General features: G+C 35.1%; 2 protein-coding genes across 3 annotated transcripts; both read left to right on the top strand.

Moving 5' to 3' along the window:
* Nucleotides 1–1,384: 1,384 nt before the first annotated feature.
* LOC110107086 (acid phosphatase 1) lies at nucleotides 1,385–4,577 on the top strand. Of its 2 annotated transcripts, none has more exons than XM_020837234.2 (2): nucleotides 1,385–1,872; nucleotides 3,809–4,577. In XM_020837234.2, exons 1-2 carry the CDS (start codon nucleotides 1,409–1,411, stop codon nucleotides 4,209–4,211), a joined length of 867 nt encoding a protein of 288 aa, XP_020692893.1. In that variant the 5' UTR covers nucleotides 1,385–1,408; the 3' UTR covers nucleotides 4,212–4,577. The 2 variants fall into 2 exon arrangements, with proteins under 2 accessions (XP_020692893.1, XP_020692892.2); XM_020837233.2 differs by lacking the exon at nucleotides 1,385–1,872 and adding an exon at nucleotides 2,311–2,773.
* Nucleotides 4,578–8,272: 3,695 nt separating this feature from the next.
* On the top strand, nucleotides 8,273–21,933 carry LOC110107089 (protein PHOSPHATE STARVATION RESPONSE 2). Its single transcript, XM_020837237.2, has 8 exons — nucleotides 8,273–8,471; nucleotides 11,256–11,986; nucleotides 12,348–12,543; nucleotides 12,622–12,698; nucleotides 12,787–12,826; nucleotides 13,210–13,267; nucleotides 19,906–19,972; nucleotides 21,377–21,933. Exons 2-8 carry the CDS (start codon nucleotides 11,543–11,545, stop codon nucleotides 21,722–21,724), a joined length of 1,230 nt encoding a protein of 409 aa, XP_020692896.1. The 5' UTR covers nucleotides 8,273–8,471; nucleotides 11,256–11,542; the 3' UTR covers nucleotides 21,725–21,933.
* The last annotated feature ends 472 nt before the right edge of the window (nucleotides 21,934–22,405 follow it).

The following is a 22,405-nucleotide window of genomic DNA, read 5'->3' as shown; positions in this document are numbered from 1 at the left end:
CTTTCGAAGAACTGAGAGAAAAATTATTTGATTTTGGAAAAATGCAGTTTGTTTTGCCTAATTCTTTTGGAATTATCTTCACAGATTTTTTTGTTTCACTAATAAAGCAAAATTAATTGAAAACTAAATTTAATTTGGAATGGCTTTGTGTTGTTTATTTTTTTACTATTAATTGAAAACTAAATTGAATTTGTTTAATTAAATTAATTAGGGACAGTATAAGGTAATTTTTGTAATTTTCCATAATTTTAATAATTTGTCTAGCGATGTTTTTTTGTGGTCTCAGCCTTGTAGTAAAAGCTGAGATGTGTAGATTTTTTTACTTCAACTATGCTCGTGCGTAACGGATAACTGAGCGTGAATGAATAGTTTTCATCTATGTATACAGTATATTGGAGGTCAAACTCGTCCAATAAAAATCCCGATAAATACTAATCTAGAGCAACTAAAGTTATGAGTCCTTAAAGCACTTAAATATGAACCATTGTTCACCATAGTAAATTTGATATGTCGTTATCCCATTGAAAATTATTTTGTTGCAACAAATATTGATGACAATGAAGTGTGAGAAGTTGTACGTATTAGATGGAGGGGGATAAATTACCTAAATAGTCATATAATAAAGATTTTTTTAGAGGGAATTGCCCCCTCTGGCTTAAGGTGGATTCGCCCCTGATCTTTAAAATCATATATTTAAAATTTATACTTTAAAATTTATCATTCAAAATTCATCTAAATTACCGTTGTTGTGTCATGGAATATTCGCCAGGAGTGTCCTGCAACTCTTGCAACTTGCTTGACTCTCGCGACTCATCTCTTTCTCAATCTTGCACAAGCGGACTCCCACTCCCGTCACTCCCTCTCAATTACATCTGGCGGTGGCGACTAAAAACTCGTGAAATCTTAGCAACAATCAATAGCTTTTGAATGATTACAATATTGTTTGGGGGCACTTTTAAGCTAATTAGGATAAGGTAAACTCATACATATATCACCTATCTAAGATTCGAACTCAAGACCAATTAATTGGTTGCTAAAGCTCTTCTTCAATATATCAAGATGAGCTTTGTAAAATTTATAAGATTAACAGCACTTTGATAAATGAGAAAATGTTAAAATGGGGTGCTGTTTTTCATATTATTTAGATACGTTAAATGTTAAATTAATAAATTCAAAACATTAAATGTTAGCAGATAGCCATTCTTTATTTAAACTTCCACGCGAAAATCCATGTGACTTCTGGCCCTTTATTTATTTATTTTAATTTGCCACTTGCTTCCTCTTCCTTCAATTCCCTTATTTTAAAATATATACTCCAACAACTCTTATCGACTTTTAAATATGTAAATATTTAATCCATTTGCATCATCATCATCATCATCATATTATAAGAGAACATAGAGATTGAATGAACAAAGAGACTTCAACAATGGCAAGCAGAGCATCTCTATGGTTTCTATGGCTTCTAAGCCTGTGTTTAACCACAGAGATCTTAGCATTAGAAAATGACTCTTATTCTTGGAGCAACATTTTGCAGCTGTTGGAAGCTCAATGTGTGGCTAAGAGAGGAGATGAAGATTTGGAGAAAGGGAAGGAGCTCACTCATAAGAACTACTGTGAAAGCTGGAGGTTCAATGTGGAGCTTCACAACATAAGGGACTTCAACTCTATCCCTGATGAGTGTGCCAGCTCTGTGGGCAAGTACATGTCTTCTTCTCTGTATAAGTCTGATGTCCGCCGAGTAGCCGACGAGGCGTCGCGCTTCCTCACCAACTCCTTTCGCCTTGCCGGCGACAGCCGGGATGCCTGGGTGTTCGATGTCGACGATACTCTCCTCTCCACAGTCCCGTTCTACAAGAAGCACCACTTTGGGTATGTTTGCTGAACTTTAGAACTCTGTTAGGCAGTTCAAATTATAAAGGAGTGTGAATGTCTCAAAGAGCACCAAGTTATCTAACATTTGTTTGCACTAGGGTGCAAACGAGTTTAGTCGAGCTCGAGGCGGTCGGTATTCGAGTCTAGTTTGACTGTCCCCCCCCCCCAAAAAAAAAAAAAAAACTGCCAGCCAATCTCCCTCAGGCAGATAGCCCTTCTTTATTTAAACTTCCACGCGAAAATCCATGTGATTTCTGGCCCTTTATTTATTTATGTTAGTTTGCCACTTGCTTCCTCTTCCTTCAATTCCCTTATTTTAAAATATATACTCCAACAGTCCAACTACTCTTATCGACTTTTAAATGTGTAAATATTTAATCCATTTGCATCATGATCTTCATCATCATTATATTATAAGAGAACACAGAGATTGAATGAACAAAGAGACTTCAACAATGGCAAGCAGAGCATCTCTATGGTTTCTATGGCTTCTAAGCCTGTGTTTAACCACAGAGATCTTAGCATTAGAAAATGACTCTTATTCTTGGAGCAACATTTTGCAGCTGTTGGAAGCTCAATGTGTGGCTAAGAGAGGAGATGAAGATTTGGAGAAAGGGAAGGAGCTCACTCATAAGAACTACTGTGAAAGCTGGAGGTTCAATGTGGAGCTTCACAACATAAGGGACTTCAACTCTATCCCTGATGAGTGTGCCAGCTCTGTGGGCAAGTACATGTCTTCTTCTCTGTATAAGTCTGATGTCCGCCGAGTAGCCGACGAGGCGTCGCGCTTCCTCACCAACTCCTTTCGCCTTGCCGGCGACAGCCGGGATGCCTGGGTGTTCGATGTCGACGATACTCTCCTCTCCACAGTCCCGTTCTACAAGAAGCACCACTTTGGGTATGTTTGCTGAACTTTAGAACTCTGTTAGGCAGTTCAAAATATAAAGGATTGTGAATGCCTCAAAGAGCACCAAGTTAGCTAACATTTGTTTGCACTAGGGGTGCAAATGAGTTGAGTCGAGCTCGAGTCGGTCGGTTTTCGAGTCTAGTTTGACTGTCAAATACCGAGCTCGAGCTCGAGCTCGACTCGACCGAGGAAAAAAAAAAGCTCGTTGAGATGCTCAAGCGGCATTTCAAGCTCATTTTGTTCGTCCACCTCGTCGCTAGCTTGCGTCGTCAAGTTTACGTCCGTCGAGTCTCCGTTCTCGTCCATCGAACTTGAGTCGTCGATCATCCGCGTCCGTCGAGCTTGCGTCATCGACCGTCTGCATTCGTCGAGCTTTCATCTGCGTCTGTTGAGCTGGAGTTGTCGATCGTTTGCAGTCATCGAGCTTGAGTCGTCGATCATCCGCATCCGTTGAGCTTGCATCATCGATCGACCGCGTCTGTCAAGCTTGCATCGTCAACCATCCGAGTCCATCGAGCTTGTGTCGTCGACCGTCTGCAACTGTCGAGCTTCCGTCCTTCGTTGCCAGATTGCGTTGTCACAAGCTTTTCCTGCTCACGATTTCCTTTTTCTTGTGTGCGAACACTTTTCCCCGCTGCCTATTTCACACGAGCTGCTTGACGAGCTCGCGAGTCGAGTAGTGGGTTGTTTGAGCTCGAGCCCGATAAGCTGTCAAACTAGATATTGTATTCAAGCTTGACTCTCGAGCTCGATAAGCTCGACTCGCCGAGCCTGTTTTCAAGTTGAGCTCGAGTCAGCCCACTAGCCGGCTTGACTCAGTTCCACTCTAGTTTGCACATCAAATTACTTAACATCTTAACAATATAAAATAATTAAAAAAATAAAAAATAAAAAACGTTACATCAAAGTTTTTAGCAAATCAAACATCTCTTCACAGTGGCGGAGCCAATAATTCCTCTAATCTCTCCTCCTAAATTTGTCCTTTTTCTCATCACTCAATTCTAACAACAAAGACAACAAATGAAGGGAAATTGTTGATTGCCGGAGCGATCCACCAGACAGAGCATCGCTGGAGAAATGGATGGCGAAGGGAAAGGCGACAGTGATCGACGACATGCTTAGTCTCTTCCGTGAAATCAACAGCAAAGGGCTGGACATCTTCATCATCTCCTGGCGGCCGGAGCATCTCCGCGCCGCCACCGTCGACAACCTTTTCAAAGCTGGCTATCATGGATGGACCAAGCTCATCCTCCGGTGTGATGAGGAGAGCTATGTTGATGCACAGAGCTATAAATCAGAGCAGAGAAAGAAGTTGGTCGAGCAAGGATATCGCTTGTGGGGCATTGTTGGTTCTCAGTGGAGCAGTCTTAATGGCCACTCTACAGCCAAGAGAGCTTTCAAGCTCCCAAATCCCATGTACTACTTGTGATCCTCTTCTGGAAAAAAATTTGGGTTAGCATAATTTTTTTATCAAATTTTGGTTCTTAAAATTATTAGATTTATTTGAGATGAGTGTAATAAATGAAGAATTAATTTAAATTTATATTACACTTATCTCATAATAAATTTAATAATTTTAAGATCTGTTCTAAATAAGAATTTGATAAAAATATGCTGAGCCAATTTTTCTCTTTTCTTAGCGTTGTAATATCAGCAATCTATTTCTGCTGCTTGAAATTTCCTGGGCTGTGTGTTGAGTGTTCGAATGCTAGTGAAGTAGAGGAAGAACTTTATATAAATAAATAGCCTGCAAGATCTTGAGATGCAGGATTTTATATATATATATATATCGAGTTTTTAGTAGAAGTAACTCATTTTGATTTGTTGGTTGAAAATTTTAACTATTAATTAAGAGATTTTGAATTTGAGTCTTATAAATATGATGTCGATTTTGAATTTGAGTCTTAATTAAGAGTTAGGGTCGACACGATTGAACCCGGTTCAGTTCCGGGTTCGACCCGAATCCGACCCGTGACTCAAAATTGACACCCCTAGTTAAGAAGTTTATTTTTACAACAACTATTAAAAAAATTATTTTTCCTACAATGATTTTATAATCATCTTTAAAAAAAAAACTACATTAGCCCTGTGCACAGTTGTGTATTGATTGATAATGTGGGGCGCTTTGATTGGCCTCCGAATACCGTTTGACGTCCGCAAGTAATACTTTCTCCCCAAATAGACCCTTAAAATCTCAAAATAATTGATTTTATTTAAATATGTAAAATTTAAACTAAAGCAATTGAGCCAATTTGTTAAATGAAAACCTGAATACTTTGTATTGCCTAGAAAGTACCGGGGAACTCAACCAATATTGCAAGCCTCGCAACTTTTCCCAAAGCGTATAAATAAAATTATAAGTTTTGTCTTACAACATTTGCTTAAGCTTTGATTGTCTAAATTGATGTTATTGGCCTACTGCTTTCAGATATTTGTATAATGGGAAGTTATACAAATAAATTTATTATATTGTGTTCGTTGTAAAAAAATTATTGCTCAATTTTCATGAAAATAATATATATTACAAATATGCACAGATTTCATTCAAATCTTCAAAATATTTGCTAATTATTTTTTTTCACTAGTTTTGACTATCTTTCTTAGAGTCTTAAATTTTACGTGTAGAATATTTTTAGGGTTCATTTAGTTGCACGTAAATAAATAAATATTTTGAAATGTGAGAAATTTATTTTCACATATTTTGAGTGTGCAACAATTTCATTATTTTTCAAAATATGATATATAGGACCTTCAAGCTGCCACATATGCTTAATTAGAATCCTCACGCCTGTTGCAACCAAAGCAAAACTAAGGTTTCCTTTAGGTCGGCTTTCTTACTGCTTCATAAAACAGCTTTTTCGTACAAACTTTATTATTGCTTCTTAAAGCAGTTTTTAGTAAAAAAATAATTTTTTAATAAAAAGCTGCTTTAAGATTTAATAAGAAAGTCGTCCCAAACGAAACATAAATGATAAAATCTAAAACTCAACATTTTTTCAAACCTTTTTACGCTTCATTTGGAATAGCTTTCTTAATGCTTTCTAAACTAATCTTTTAATATTAATTTTTTTTTTAATTAGAAAACTTTGTATTAAAAAATCGCTTTAAAAATAATAAGAACCTTTGTTAATCCAAGCAATCAAATGAGCTCTATTGCTTTTGTGATTGCGATCTTAAAAGCAAATCACCGGTCTCAAACAATCCTTAATATATAAATAATTTATTATTCTCTCCTATTTTCAACCGTTTTGAGGGATACATCAATTCTGCTTGGTTTCTCTTTACTTCACGCGATCAAGTTCTTCTCCTCCAATCACCAAAGTTATTAATCTATTTTCATTCATACCCTCTTTCAAATAATAACTCTTTTTATTTTAATTCAAAATGATAGTCCGGATAAGCCATTCGGCTATTCGGGATAATTTTTTTTTCTTTGTTTATAGTTCCAGGAGAAATAAAATATATTTGATATTTCAAAAATATATTATTTGAGTTTATTTATGGTGTAGTGGTGTGTAGTAGCGGTTGTTGCTGACGGAGATGGCTGCTATAGGCGGTAAGTAGTGGCGGTAGCTATTAGTAAAGGTTTGTTTTAAAAACACTTAGAAAGCTGAATGCTCTTTTAAGTGTTTTTAAAATAAATTTGATTGATTTTTTTTAAAAAAGTTAAAAAATATGCTAAAAAACTATATATATATATATAAATATCTCAAAAAGACAAACCTAACAATACCAAAATTGGTCCAACCCAAGCCCAAGTGGGTCTGAATCGGGGGCTCGGACCACATTTGGAGGGTCAAAACATTATTTATTTATTTAGATGATAAAATGATATCCAAATATGACATGCTTATAGTAAAATCGAGTGGCTCGGCGAGACGAATCCAACGAGCCTAAGATATATGAATTCCGACATTGTTAAGGCACTTAAATAGTTGAAAAAACTCTATATGATCGGGGAATCAATACGAGTCATCTGATGTAGCACACCGAACCAGCCCCGGATCTTCTATATATTAATTGGGTATGCCACTCATGAAATTCAATAAATAGACCCCTACTCTATACATGAGGATGACCTTTTGCTGCAGATTGGAGAGAGCTATGAAGCTTCAAGAGCTCTAACACCACCGCCCGGTCGCCGATCGTCGTCGGACTTCTACCCAGTTGCTGACCTCAGCCAAACTTCAACCTAACCATCGTCGGACCACCACCCGACCGGACATTAGCCCGGCCATCCGCCCAGTCATCGACTGCAGCCGGACTTCCGCCTGAGCTTTGTCAGATCGTTCATTGTCAGCTGAACTTCTGCACAAACGCTTTTAGACTTCCGCCTGACCGTCGTCGAATCATTACCTAGCTCTACAAACTACTATAATTTAACCACCTCTAAATTGAGGGATGGATCTACCCTTGTAATTCACTCAAGTTTAGTGGAATCTTTTCACATGAGCGAGGCCCCATGATTTTTCCCTCTTCGGGCTTTCCACATAAAAAAATATTAGGTGTTTTTCTGTTTGTGTGCAGGATATCAATGCACCGCTAAGACGAAAATTCTATTTACTCTACCGCCGTGAATCTTCCAGCCCGCAACAAGTATGATCATTGTTCCCTTGACTATAGTGATAAAACAAAAAAAAAAAAAAATAAAAGGGGGGCCCGATTTTAACCTTCCTTCAACTTATTTTTATATTCAGATTTAATTAATCACTTTATTGTTTATATGTATTATGAAAAATCAATATACTGCATGAAGATATACTTGTAAATTATATTCGAATTTTTTGTTGGGAACCCCCCATCCCTCAACTAGCCCCCACTGTTATAGATATCAAAAATATTTTTAAGATGTCAAATATATTTTATATTTAATCAAAAGAAAAAGAAATAAAATAAAATATAACATATAAAAATAATTCCTAATAGCTCCTTATATGAGCATGAATTCAAATATTTATTAATAATTTAATTTCAAATATTGCAGCCTTTTAATTTTTTTAGATTATGTAGCCCTATATATAAAAAATTAGTGAAAGGAAAAATGGTAGTCTTCACTAGTCTTTTTAAAGTAACCGCAAAAAAAATTAAATATATCTACAACTAATTGATACTTTTTATTGTTACTGATGATTTATTAAAAAGTTTTCAAGATTTTAATTCCGATTTAATTTGAATAAGACTTCATTTAAGATAATTTCATTATTATATCCTAACATAATTTTGTAAAAAAAAATTTGTTATTCTAAAAATTTATTTCAGAAAATATCCCAAAAAGAAACCTAAGTCTAATAAAATATGTAAAAAATGAAAAATGTAAAATTGTGTTTGTATCCACCTCATCATTTAAATGCATGGCAATAAAGATTCATAACCAAAAAGTAAAATAAAAATTGCGGTCGTGATGTTTTGCAAATGCTTTGAAGTCAGAGGGTTAATGCGCATAAATTGCGCGACTGATCCGTGACCGAATTTTCATTTGCCGTTCGTTCGCCCTTATCTTGGACGATGATATCGAATTTAGGAATCCCGCTTCCCTCCGAATTTTCCTTTTCCTTTCACTTTCATCTCTGTTTGCTCTCGACTTTTCCGGCGCTGCCGCCGCGCCGGAGGCGTGATTCTTCACTGACCCGCTTTATCTCCGGTCTTGTTCAGGGTAGAATCAGGAATTTGCCAATTGGGATCGCAGAAGGTATGACGACAGTCGTTTCAGTTTAGAATCAGAGAAAATAATTGATTTCTTATTCACTTTCTTTCAATTGGGATCGCATGTACCCATTTTCATTGGCGTTAATTGATTCCCATCTTTCAATCTTTTTAGTTTCTTCCCCCTGTTTTAAACGATGGAGTACCTGAACACTAGCCTTTCATGTCGTTTGATTGACCCTTTATTCTTCGATCAATCTACTGTGCCCTGGGAATGTATAGTATCAAAATTTCATAACTAGACTTCCTGGACTTACTTGAACTACCTTGATATTTGTATGGATAATTTTTTTTAGGATTTTATTTCCATTTTCTTGATATAATAATATTGTTGAGTGCAGGAAGTTGTGTCGGTAAAGAGATATCTCAGTCGCCTTAACTTCAAGCAATGACTTACACACAATCAGATGACTAAAAGGGGGCAGGTAGGGGACACGTTTTTTCTTTCTAAAAAGCCCAAAATGGGAAAAACCATGAGGCCAAACCTAGTGAAAATTATTTTCGCTAATTGTAAATATTAGTCATAAGAGAATGCCCTTCTTTGAACTAAAAAAGCCATTAATATAAAGTAAATGAAAGTAAGTTGTTTATAGTACTTTTAGTATTGCGACCCAAGAAGGTTAAGTTTTGGAATAGTCCTTATATGTAAGGGGAAGACAACGTGACTTGAATTTGGTAGATGAGGTGGCGTTGAAAGGATTGGGATGTCATTGAGGATGGTCGGGTCAATATTCCAAAGGCGAAGACAATATGACCTTGGGGTGATTAATGAGGTGACACTAAAAAGTTGTAGAGGCCACTGAGGATGCTCCCTCATCCACTTAGAGATGAAGGCGAGTCGGCTTTGGGATGACAAATAAGGTGGTTTTGAAAGTTTGGGAAGGCCATTGAGGATGATTGAGATACCCTCCTTGTTGAGGTGAAGACATCACGAACTTGGGGAGATGAACAAGATGGCACTAAAAGTTCAAGAAAACTCCTAAGGATGATTGGTTCAATCCTCCTCCTTGAGATGAAGGTAATATGACCTTGGGATTACGAACAAGATGAAACTAAAAGGCCGAGGAGGGTGTTGATGGTGAAGAAGACCATTCTCGTCCAATATGTGTAGGCATAAAACCATTGGGGTTAACGGACAAGGCAACACTAAAAGGCTAGGGACTATTGAGAATGGTCAAGCAGTCCTCATCATGGAGGTGAAGCAGTATGATGTTGGAACACTATAGGGGATCAACAAGAATTTTAAGCGGTATCAGAGCTCTAGAATTCTCTTAAGATATGGTAATAAATAATGTCCTAAATGAATTAAGTAAAGGCATAATTTATAGATTTTGATAGGGACATTTCGATCTTTATTCAAAATATATTGAAGTATTCCTAGTTTTTTTTATCATAAATGAACATTATATAACCCTTTGATGATTAAAAAATGGTTAAGGATGACAACTCCTTGTACAAAGATGTACGTTGACTTATTTGGACTACACCAATTTATGATTTTGAAAAATTTCCAACAAATTAGTGTTTAAAATTATGCAACTTGAATAGCGTTTTAGGCTGAGGAGCATCCAATCTTCATTTTGAGGTGCACTTTCAAGAGCATGCAATGAGATGTATGCCTATATTATGGGTTTGCATGAATTTCTTGGAGAATAATGAAGATTTTTGGTTATTAATAATGTGTTATCAAATGAAAAATAAATTGTGGAGGTTTCACGATAAGAATTATAATAGGAAGATTTCAATATTAACTTTTTTTAATTAGTGGAAGGAAGAAGAATAACAAAACTCAATAATAAAGTTACATAAGATATTAGCATAGAACTTTATATAATAGATGTCATAAAAATTCAATTTAGTTGTTGTTTTAAATAATGTTTTTATTGAATTTTATTGATTAGGGAAAAAAAGATGATTGAGATTGAAGCTGATGATTAAGTTTGGGAGTTTGTTTATGCAGTGGAGGATGAGGTAGGGAGGAAAGCTGTCAACTATGATGACTATTCTAATGGAGACTTTTTAAGTGATGCTACTGCAAGTGACTTTTCAATTCAAAGTCTGAAGTCATAACTAATTTTTTTAGGACTTATTTATTTGCTTATTTTAGACTTTTTGTTTATGTTTGCTTATTCATGTTAAGCTTTTTTTATATTGAGTGTTTGCATGACATTTTAGATTGCTCTCATATGCTTTCTTTAGTGAAAACCGAGCAGAAGTTAATATAATGTTATTTATTATTGAGTCTTAAAGAGGATTAATTTCATGCGGATCCACACGATTGTTGTAGTAGTCTGGGATGAGAGAAAATGGAAGAATGCAGCAGCAAAATGGGACATGAGCAAGCAAGTGTTAGCAAAGGAATCAGAATATAGGATTTTTTGTCTCGGATACTATGGCGAGACGAAATAATTTCTATATATTTTTTCTTGAATATGTTAGACCTTTAAATTAGCATACAAGAGGCACTTGAGGTTACTAGTTCTTAGTCTTTTATTTTTTAATCTGCTTTCACATCTATTTTTATATTCTCTCTTATCTTTATATTCATGTTATTAATCCTTTTAATCTACAAAACCATACACTGTTGCAATGCTGAACTTCTCCTTTGTATGGATTTGATTTGGTTCCCTTGTAATTTGACCTTACTTTTTTTTGGTATACCCGGTTTGCCCATGTTTTGCTATTTCCCAAGGAATTTCTATTTAATACTTTCAATTGTTTTGGGCTCGCTCTCTGTGGCAATTAGAATCCTGAATTTTGTTCTTAACAGGTTGTGAGGCAGAATGGATTATGACGTTACGATTGATCTGTAACATTGTTTGGCATCGTCTAAAGCAAAATTCATCATTACTGTATCTTGGTCATCATGTATTATCCAAGAAAAGGAGGGTTTGACCAACTTTCCTAAGGAAAACAATGGATGCATGTGGAGCTACATCATTACAGTTATCAGATTTGAAGCAGCTCATCAATATAGAAATTTCTGAGTTTCTTATTATCTGCTCCCATTCTAGCTATCACTTTAGAGAATAGCTATCTCATTCCCAGTAGGATACCATGGAAAGGCAATTTAAAAGTAATCATGTGTCGCAACTTGACACTTACACGTCAAGTGTGGGTGTTGTTAAACCATCATCTGATATTGGTTTTACTTCTGATTTACTTGAAGAAAGGAAAAAATCTAATGTTCTGCTTCGTTCTCAGTCAGCCAATTGCGTTACTATGCCCCCTTCTACAAGTTATACGTATGCAGAAGGGTATCTACCCTCATCAGATAAATTTTCCCAAGAATTTAATGAAAGCTCTTGGTGCCCTGCTTCACTTGAGGATATTCTCGACTATCCTGATAGTGTAACGGCTGCGAGCAATCAAATTCAGAGCAATCGTGCTATGAATGCTTGTTCTAAAGAGCAGAATGAGTTGGCAGACCTGACAGAGTTGATGAATGATTATTGTCTCGAACTTTTTAATGAATCAGATGATAACAATGTTCAACCGAAGGTAGCTTCAAGATTTTTTAGATAGTCTCAGTCGTACTTTTGTTGGATTGCCTACCTCATAAATAGTAATATGTTACAAGTTACTAAGAAAATGATTTTTTTTCCAAAAACCAATCTCCACTATTTTCCTTTATTACTTTTTGTAAATGGATATTAAACTTGAATAGCTATAAAAAGTTTGTCTCTATTGATGCTGCATGGTGATCTGTGCTTCTTTCGTTGGATTTGTCTATATTGAAAATCAAAAGGAGGTTCCGAATGATGATGCTTATAGTTTGCTATCTACTTGGTATGCACATGCTATAACTATTATTTAGCAACGTTCTTTGTAATTAAATATGTTGCTATTTCTCATTTATTAGGGTGATCAACCATTATCCAATGCTTCATTGCATCAGCAGAGTAAATATCCGTCAATTTCTTCTTCTATGGAGCTTGGTTCTGTCAGTTGGCTCTCACCTTCAACCACGGCATCTGCAACAAAGCCTCGCATGCGATGGACCCCAGAACTTCATGACAAATTTGTGGAAGCTGTAAACCACCTTGGTGGAAGTGAAAGTAAACTGCTTGTTTCTGTGAATCATTGTTTGATTTGATATTTTACTCCCTCTTTATTTTTAGCTTCTTCACTTGTAGGAGCTACACCTAAGAGCGTTCTTAAGTTCATGCAGGTTGATGGATTGACCATATACCATGTTAAAAGCCATTTGCAGGTTCTAATTGCTTTCTTACTGAAAGGCATGCACTTAAATAGCAGTTCACTGTCATGCTTTCTGATTGTGTTTCTACTTTAATTTGCAGAAATACAGGACAACTCGGGTCAGGCCAGGATTATCTGAAGGTTAGGTTACTTTACTTTTTGAGATTTAGAATCATATCATTTCTTGTGAGCCCAATTTACTTTTTTTTCCCCTAAAAATGTTATCATTTATAATGTACGTTTTATTTATCTTACTTCCCTCTTTTGAGATAAATGAAAAAATACTGGACCTTGGTGTGGCTTGCACAGCCATTTAAATGCTGCTGGTTGTCGCCTGGTTTGGACTAGCAAAAGGCCCTTATCCACCAACAGACAGCATCCATTTTTGCAAGATGGCGATGAATTAGCACTATCGCCTCTCATTTTGATACTATGAACATACATTCTTTTGTTAGAAAGTCTTTGACCGCTTCATTAAATAAATGTGATCTTATTATGAATAGATGCTTCAATTTTCCTTTTAGGTGCTGTGGAAAGTAACAACAATTCATCGATTCAAAATCCATCTTTCAGCCTGAAATGGTAAGTTGAACTGAATCTGTGCTAGAAACTTCTATTAATATCTCAGCAGTAATATTTTATCCTATACGTCAACCAGACAATTTTATAAAGGTGAAACCTAGTGGAATTTTGTGAAGTCTTAATGGAGAACTGAATTATGAAATTAGAACTATTCTCATGGTCTTCGGCATGTGTATGTAATCTGATACTGTTCTAATAATGTTTTTAGGCGTGTTAGGTACTTTTTAGTTATTTGAATAAAGTACACTTTTGAAAAATATGTGTGCTGCGGTCCCTATTTAAGTTGTGCCGGAACTACACATGGTGGGAGATAATATCCCGTAATTGTAAGATTGTATCATGCTAGCTAAGTTGTGCATGTGAGTTTGCACTTTTTGCTTGTAAAATGTCGTGCTTGAGAAATAGTGTAATAGCGTAGGTGGGAGAAACTCAAGTTTTATGATTTACCAAAAATCGTATCCTTACCTGATCCTCTATCTGCAGTAGATATACCTAAAGTTGAAATAATTTGATTGAACCTGGATCATTTAGCTATAATTACTAGGAAAACTGAAGAAAGATAGTTATCACAATCCCTCAATCTTTCTATTATTGATTTTTGAAAGGCCAACAACATACGGTAAAATTAAATATTCCATTCATGCATGCTTCCATGCATAAATATGTTGAAGATTACACTGATTTCATTTTAAGAATTTGCAATTTTTGAAGAAATCACCTTAGTAAATAAATTATCAAATTAAAATATGGAGCCTTTCCCAGCTAAAGGATAGAATAGAGATGCTTCTTTCATTTGGTTGCTTCAAATAACCTTTTGAATTATTTTGTAAATCACAAAAATACTTGGTCAATTTAAAGATGGAGCCTTTGCTCGTTGATGCTTTGTTGAATTATCATTTGAGTTAGGACTATATTAGTTTTCCATAAGAATGAAAATGTGATTTGGCAAGTTTTTGAAAAGCAAAACTCAATACCGCGATGAGATTCACCCTTAGCAGTGCATATCCAAGTTGAAAATACTTTTTAGTTATACTAATATCTGCTTTGGGTGTTGCTCATTTTCTTAAGTACTTTAAACTACTAAGCAATCTTTGCCAATAATGACCTTTCTGTGAAGAAAACACTAACTTCTACATAGGTGCAGCTAGAAATTAAAGAACCTAAACAGTAAGTTGTGCTCATCGGTTGACCACCAATATCAGTTCTATCCTCACAAACAATATTTATATATTGAGAAGTTTTGAAAAAAAAAAAAAAAACTGATATTTATTTCTCTTTTTTATGCTTTAATACATGAAATCTGAAGCTATATTTATAAATAGAGGACTATATCCTCCTATAGTCCTAGGCTCCTAGCCCTTAATTACAATTAAAAGGTACCTAAAAGGCACAAGCAAAACAAAAGAAACCAAATAAAAGGATTTAAACTAGTTGCTCAAAAAATCCTCCTTAGTCAAAGCATAAAGCCTTTCGAATTTTGGTTTGATGAAAATTTACACCTCTCAAGCTAGGTTGTAGATGTTAATCATTCTTTGCTTGGACTTCAAATTTCATTGTTGCCACATGAAAATGATTTTGTGAGGATATCTACAATTTAGAGATGTATAGGAGTTTTTATGAGCTTCAATAATATGTACAAGGTTAAACTTGATCATAGAGCTCGCAAATGTATCTTTATTTAGTATTTTGCTCAAAAAGGGTATTAGTGTGAACATCCTCCCAACAAAAAATCTCTTACTTCAAAAGACATTACCTTTGATGATACAACAACACCATCAAGCCTTTATCCCACTACGTAGGGTCGGCCACATGAATCTTTTTTCTTTATTATGTCATGTTAAGAGTAAAATTCTGATCTAAATCTAATAAAGAAAGATCATTTCTAATATTTTATAACCAAGTCTTTTAGGTCTACTTCTACCTTTCTTTACATAAGCCAAATCTAATACATCTATCCTAAATGGGTCATCAGAAGGCCACCGTTTTATGTGACCAAACCATCTAAGCCGACTCTCTTTAATCTTATTTGCCGTCGAAGCCTCCAACATTTTCACGTATATGCTCATTTCGTATCATGTCTCTAAGTATAAAGCCATTCATCTACCTAGCATCCTCATCCACTTAACTTAATACCATGCTTCTCTTTTAATGACCAACATTCTGCGCCATAAAGCATTGCAGGTCTCACCACCATCTTATAGACTTTTTCCTTGAGTTTGAGTTAAACTTTTCTATCGAACAACAAGTCCAATGCATTCCTCCACTTTAACCATCCAACTTAAATTCTATTAATAATTCCCATTTATTTCACCATCACTCTGAGCAATCAACCCAAGATATCTAAAATGTGTACTCTTATTAATGACTTGATCGATCAAAGTCAGAATTCCCCCACTAGATCTATTATTACTAAAATTACACTCCATGTATTCAATTTTAGATCTACTCTAATGAAAACCTTTAGACTTTAAGGTTGACCTCTATAATTCAAGTTTACATTCAACTCCCTCTATAGTCTTATCAACAAGATGAATATCATTAGCTAAAAATATACACTAGGGTACATCATCTTGCAAATGTCTAGTAAGAACATCCATGACTAAAACAAAAAGATATGGGCTTAAGGCTGATCCTTGATGTAATCCAACTGATATAGGAAAATATTTGGTCAAACCACCTTGTATTTGAACACAAGTAACATCTTCTACATATATATGTTTAATGACTTGAATATATGCATTATTAACCCCTTTCTTTTTCTAGAACTCTCCATAACACTTCTCTTGGAACTTTATTATATGCTTTTGATAGGAAGTAGATGCGATTTCAGCAAAATCAGCGAACTGCAATATGAAATTCCGAAAAAATAAGGAAAATATCTTTTTATTGCAAGGGGAGTGGGTCGTAGGGCGGCTGACCACTATGAGAGGCATTTTGGGTAAGGGGAGTGGGTCATCGGAGGAGGGGGTCGAGAGCCACTTCTTAGGGCTTCGATAAGGGGCAGAATAGGGTTATCAAATGGGGGGACAGTAGGAAGGCAGCTTCATTGTGAAGGTGGTGGGATGGCCGACCACTATGGGAGGTCTTTTAAGCAAGGGAGTGGACGACCGAAGGAGGGGGACGGGCCGAATCATGGGAATTGGGTCATGTGAGGCGGAGGTAAGTAAGGTGGGATTACCACCCTCAATACATAGGGGAAATATGGAGGGATCACGACAACTGCTATATTGGAGGAGGAAAAAGCTACTGGGGTGGTAGCGATCATAGGATGAGAAAGTTGAGGATGCTAGTATTTGAAAGGGAGGATGCTTATGGGTGGGTGTACTGGTGGAGATATATTTCATGGTGAATGGGTTAAATGAGGAGGAGAAGTTTACGGTTACATGGCTATGTTTAAAGGGGAAAGTTCTAGCTTGGTTCCAATGGACGATAACATGGCCACTAACAGAGCAGTTGAAGAAAGCTATCAGCAGAGTCCCATCCTTCCACCTTGAGGACAAAGTGGGTCTTTGGGAGGAGAGTATTGTTAAACCAGTCCATTGGACCGGTCCAGCCAGTCCATACGGGACTGGCTCAACAAAACAGAGGCAAAAGAGTTCCACCTCTCCTGTACGCACGATCTGACTGCTGATCCTCATGGAGCTATTTAGGAAGGTTTTTGAAGGGGATTGGAAGAGAAATTTCAAAGTAGGGTCTGTTTAGAGATTTCCTTTTGAATGTTATGCATTAAATAGTTTGTTTTCCTAGGGTTAGGACATCTTGAATTTGGCTGAATTTGAGATCTCTTAGGTTATTTTGGGCTCTAGAGGCATCTAGAGATTTGGTATAGATAGATCCTCTTCTCGAATGGAGGATCAATTGTATCTTGTTATTTTTCTTCCGTTAGTTGATTATCACAATAAAATTATTGTTTTCTGGTTTTTCCTTTGGATTTGTGGATCGTTATCACTGATTTCATCAAGATAATTAGGGTTTACTTGGAGATTCCAATGATTTCCTAACACACTATGACCCACCTACAAGCAGCACTAGAAGACCTGTGTTTAGCACAACTTGCCCACACATATAACAACAAAGAGCTTGTAATACATACAACAATCTTATCTACAAGCAATGATGGTAAATGTATCGCCAGTGTGATGGATCCTCTGTAAGTAATGATAGAAGATCTGCAATACGTACGGGTCCTCTACGAATGCAGATGTACGCATTATATGCCACTTATGGATAGATGCAGAGAGACTTCAGTAAATACAGTATCCTGTAGTCAACTTCAATTTGTGAATGAATACATCTACCTGTCTATAGGCAACAGTAGCAGATATATTGTAAGAACCAAAGACCACAATAAAATACATAAAGAATGCAACAAATGCAAACACACACAATAGTCCATCCACAAGCAACTATAGAAGACTTGTGGGTGTTTGTGAATAACAGTGAAACATATACAAACAGATGCAATATACTCGCCAAACTACAAATGAACTTGAGGGATATGCGATGAATGCTACAATATCCTTTCAATCATTGTCGACCATTTGTGGATGAATATAGCAGTTCCTTGTGGACAACAACAACCAGCATGCAAGCAAATATAGCAACCTCCAATTAATATGCATGGGGAAATCAGTCGTGAATGCAACTCACTTTGTGGTCAGCATCAGTATGCAGAGAAGCACACCAACTCATATGCTGACAATGAATTTTCTTGCAAACACACGTAGTGCGGTATATAATGATTGCAAGCATCCACAAGCAAATGTAGAAAATTCATTATGCGTACAATAGTCTACCTACAAGTGACAATGAACAATTTGTAGTAGACGCTGAGTCATCTTTGTAGTTAATGATGAGTGATTATCAGGCAAATGCACTGAACCTCTGCAAGCCATAACAATCAACATGCAACATGGAGATGTTCACAAGTGGAATATGAAGAGCAGATAATGAATGTAGTAATATCCACATCATCAACAACAATCCAACTTCAAGCAAGCGCATAAATTCCCTACAAATTGAGGGGGTCAACGTGCAATGATCAACGATGATTAATAAGGATGTGTGACCTAATTACAAGCAGATGTACGAGAATATCTTAACAAGCATTACAAGCCATATGCAAATAATAGTGACATCCATAGCAATCTTGCTAGCAACCATGACAATCAAACAAAAGTAACTGTAAATATACACAATAGACTATGCATGAGTGGTGCTATGATGCACTTATAAACAAAATATAGAGATATAACAACCTCTCTATGAAGTCAACTTACAAGCAAGCACATTAAACCCTGCAAATGATAATGCACAACATACAAGGAATGTGACATGTCTACACACTGAGTGAGGGGGTCATGGAGAAGACGACTTCTTTGCCATCAATGCCAAGTATCTTGTATGCAAATATACCGATTCTCCTGTAGACAACAGTGACGACTGCCATCCTACAAGTACAAGCTAGAAGAGTATGATAAATACAACTCACTGACAAGCGATATTCATCCAGTTACAAAGAAGACATACACTTCTTGTAGGCAATAAAAAGGAGACTTCTCATGCATACAACCCCCTACGGTCGAGATCAATATATAAGCATATGAGCGCAATGCAGTGAACTTGCCTACAATTGATGATATTCCCTATATAGATATACAGAAGCATGCAACAAGTGCTAGGACATTTATGCAGTCTACAATAATTTAGTGACAAGCAAATATATCCATCCCCTATAAGCAGAGGAATTTGATATGCAATGAATACAATAGTTCACTGCGAATGATAACAGTCAACATGCTGGGAGAAGTAGACAACAAATGCAGATTATCTGACCGCCTGCATCAATACACAGACAAATATGCCAGCATGCACATATAAACATACAGCAACACCATATGCACATTTTACATTGCATGCAAATAGCTACCATAAACTCTAGAGAAAACACATAAACAATTGTTTTTAGCGTGTTTCATTGTTGGTTTTACACTGAGATTGTCATATCAAACTTTCATAAATTGAGTTCTTTTAACCTGTATTATGGTAGTTCTTGAAGTGTACCTTGCCCTGAAGATCATTTCTTGCTTTCCTTTCTATAATAACTACATTGGAGTTTGAACATATTGTTTATTATTTTAATTTTAATAATTGTTGATTAAATATTTTAATTTAATAATTTTTCAAATTTAATTTAAAATTTTAATTATTAATTAAATTAAAATAATTAATTATTTTTAAATAAATTATATTGAGTAATTAATTTTAAATTAATTTTAAATTAATTTATTAAATAATTAATCAGTATAATTAATTTAAAAATAATTAATTATTTTAATTTAATTAATAATTAAAATTTTAAATTAAATTTGACAAATTAATAAATTAAAATTATTAAAAAAAATTAAAATATTTTTAAAATTTTTAATTAAATTAATAAATAATAATAATTTAATACTAAAAAATAAAAAAAATAATAATTAAAAATTAATACTAAAAACAATCAAATTACATATGATCATTTTTATAATATTTTTTTTCTGGACTGCATTTAGCTTGCAGTGTCCAATTAATTTAATAGGTATATTGTTGCAGCTAGTTGCAATCGATTTGATGATTTTGTTTTCTTTCAATGGTAGTGGAGACATCACTGAAGCATTGCGGCTCCAAGTGGAACTGCAGAAACGGCTCCATGAACAGCTTGAGGTACAACTTAAGTTTTATCCTTGCGAGTGTGCTGAATTTAAAATGAAATGCGACCTCATTTAATTTGAAACCTATTTTACATAGAAAAACAAATCACCGAATATTGTTGTTTTTTCTTTTCATATTCAAGTTCCGTTTCTCTGTTTTCAGCGATTTCACCTTCAGCTCCTTCCTCGGCATATAAATTCATGTCAAATAGCATTTTATGGACATTGCTTGCAATTTGGGAACTAGTCCATATGGAATGTACAATAACTGACCTGAAATATTTTTTTATCTTGTATAACTTCCAGCAAGTCGGCAAGTACTACAACAACAACAACAACAATAAGCCTTTATCCCTCTACGTGGTGTCGGCTACATGAATCCTTTTTCTCCATTGTGTCCCATTAAAAGTCAAATTCTCGTTTAAATCTAATAAAGAAAGATCATTTCTAATATTTTCTAACCAAGTCTTTTTAGGTCTACCTCTATCTTTCTTAACATAAGTCAAATCTAATACCTCTACTTTCCTAACCGGATCATCGGAAGGCCGCCGTTTTATGTGACCAAACCATCTAAGGCGACTCTCTCTAATCTTATCTTCTACTGGAGCTACTCTAACCTTTTCATGTATATGCAAGTACTTCAATAGCATATAAATATTCTGTTCTGAATACTAGTGACTGAATTATTTCTAGTTTTGCAACTTTGAGGCACGCCCTTTTGTGGTTTTGCTCAATTTGAATTATTAAAGGATCACATTTACTTTGAAAATTTACTTTACATCCAGGATAATTGATTTTGAAAATAATTCGATCCTTCCGTGGTCAATCAGTTCTTTATGCGTATTATTATTTTCACTCATTTACAACTAATATTCTTTTGTTTTATGTAATTATGTTAAAATTCATTATAATTTCATCATCAGAAAATAGCATTTTATGGGCATTGCATACATTTTTGTAAATCAGAGCATTGATAAAATAGCATTTTATGTGCATTCGGACAAGACAAACATGATTCTACTTTAGGCCTGTTTGGTTGGCCGTAATTTTTCCGTTTCCGATTTCAATTAGTAAAAAAATCATTATTTTACTGTTTGTTTACGCCACTTTTTCAAAATATATTTAGCTATACCTCCGTATTTTTGCCGATTTGAGAAGAAAAAAAATACTTATCCGTTGTAATACCTACATTCAAGAACGAAAAAAACGTCAAGAACGAAAAAAACGTCGGGGGAAACCAAACGAGGCCTTAGTTAGACTGGGTGCCGCACTTTGTTTCTGCATGTTTTCTTTCATTCCAGAAAATCATTTTTCTGTTTTTTGGCACAATTTGTATGCGCCGATTCCTATTTACTGCCAGGATCTTTGGCAGATAGGTATTCGTTAGCCTTTCTCACCGTTTTTTTTATCCAAACAGGTTCAGAGAAAACTTCAGTTGCAAATTGAAGAACAAGGGAAACACCTACAAATAATGTTTGAGAAACAAAAGGACGGGTTTGACAAGCTCAAAGCTCCTTTGCCATCTGAGCGTTTATCTGAACCAATGGAGAATGAAACCTCAGAGAAAGATCAGAAAGAAACGGAAAGTGTGCATCACATGAAAGAAATTTTTTTGGAGGTGGAAGATATTCATAAACTTACTAATCATCAATCAAATCCTCCTGATGATATCAGACCGTCCCCTGCCTGTGAATCTGATCAGTCACCGCCAGAAAAACGCAAAAGAGGTGAAGATGACGACAGATGTTCTAAAAGATTGTGCTAAATAATTTATATTCACCATTTTCTTTTTGCAGAAATCATAACCTTGAACTTGTTCAAAGTGATCTTTGAAATAGTTATATGCAGTCATTTTGATTTCAACTATATTATTCAAAATAGTCATCATATTTATGAATTCAAGAAGATTATTTTGGCTTAGATTTGTGAAATGAATGAACTGAAGAAGATTTATTAGATCTTATGTGACTAAAATAAGCTTCTATTACTATTTTTCCATTTTTTTTTTAATTCTGTTAGTCTTTATGTGATTTGCAGTAGAAGCTTTGATAGTATAATTATGACTTCCTCATTTATTTCTGTTGTGTATTAATCAACATTTTGGAAATTAAACCTGACAAAAGCATCACCAGTTCTAAGTTCCTGCCTAGAACCAAAAAGTGTTCTTGCTGGACATTACAAGTTGAACGGAAATTTTAACTGAAATCATATTACCCTGATGCATTTTTCTTTCCAAAGATTTTATTTGGGATAATTTTTTTATTGCTTTCTAAAACAATTTTTTAGTACAAATATTCCTAGTTTAACAATTTTATTATTAAAAAATTACTTTAGAAAGCAATAGAAAGTTATCTCAAACTTCAAAATAGAAACTTGGGATTAACAAAAAATAGTAAAATAGTTGTTTTATTAATAGTTTTTAAAGCAATTTTTTAGTACAAAATTT

The sequence above is a fragment of the Dendrobium catenatum genome, unplaced genomic scaffold (genome assembly GCF_001605985.2).
Source record: "Dendrobium catenatum unplaced genomic scaffold, ASM160598v2 fragScaff_scaffold_1398, whole genome shotgun sequence".
In the NCBI taxonomy this organism is placed as follows: Eukaryota; Viridiplantae; Streptophyta; class Magnoliopsida; order Asparagales; family Orchidaceae; genus Dendrobium; species Dendrobium catenatum.
Note: the sequence above shows the minus strand (reverse complement) of the source record. Positions and strands in the feature narration are given on the sequence as shown.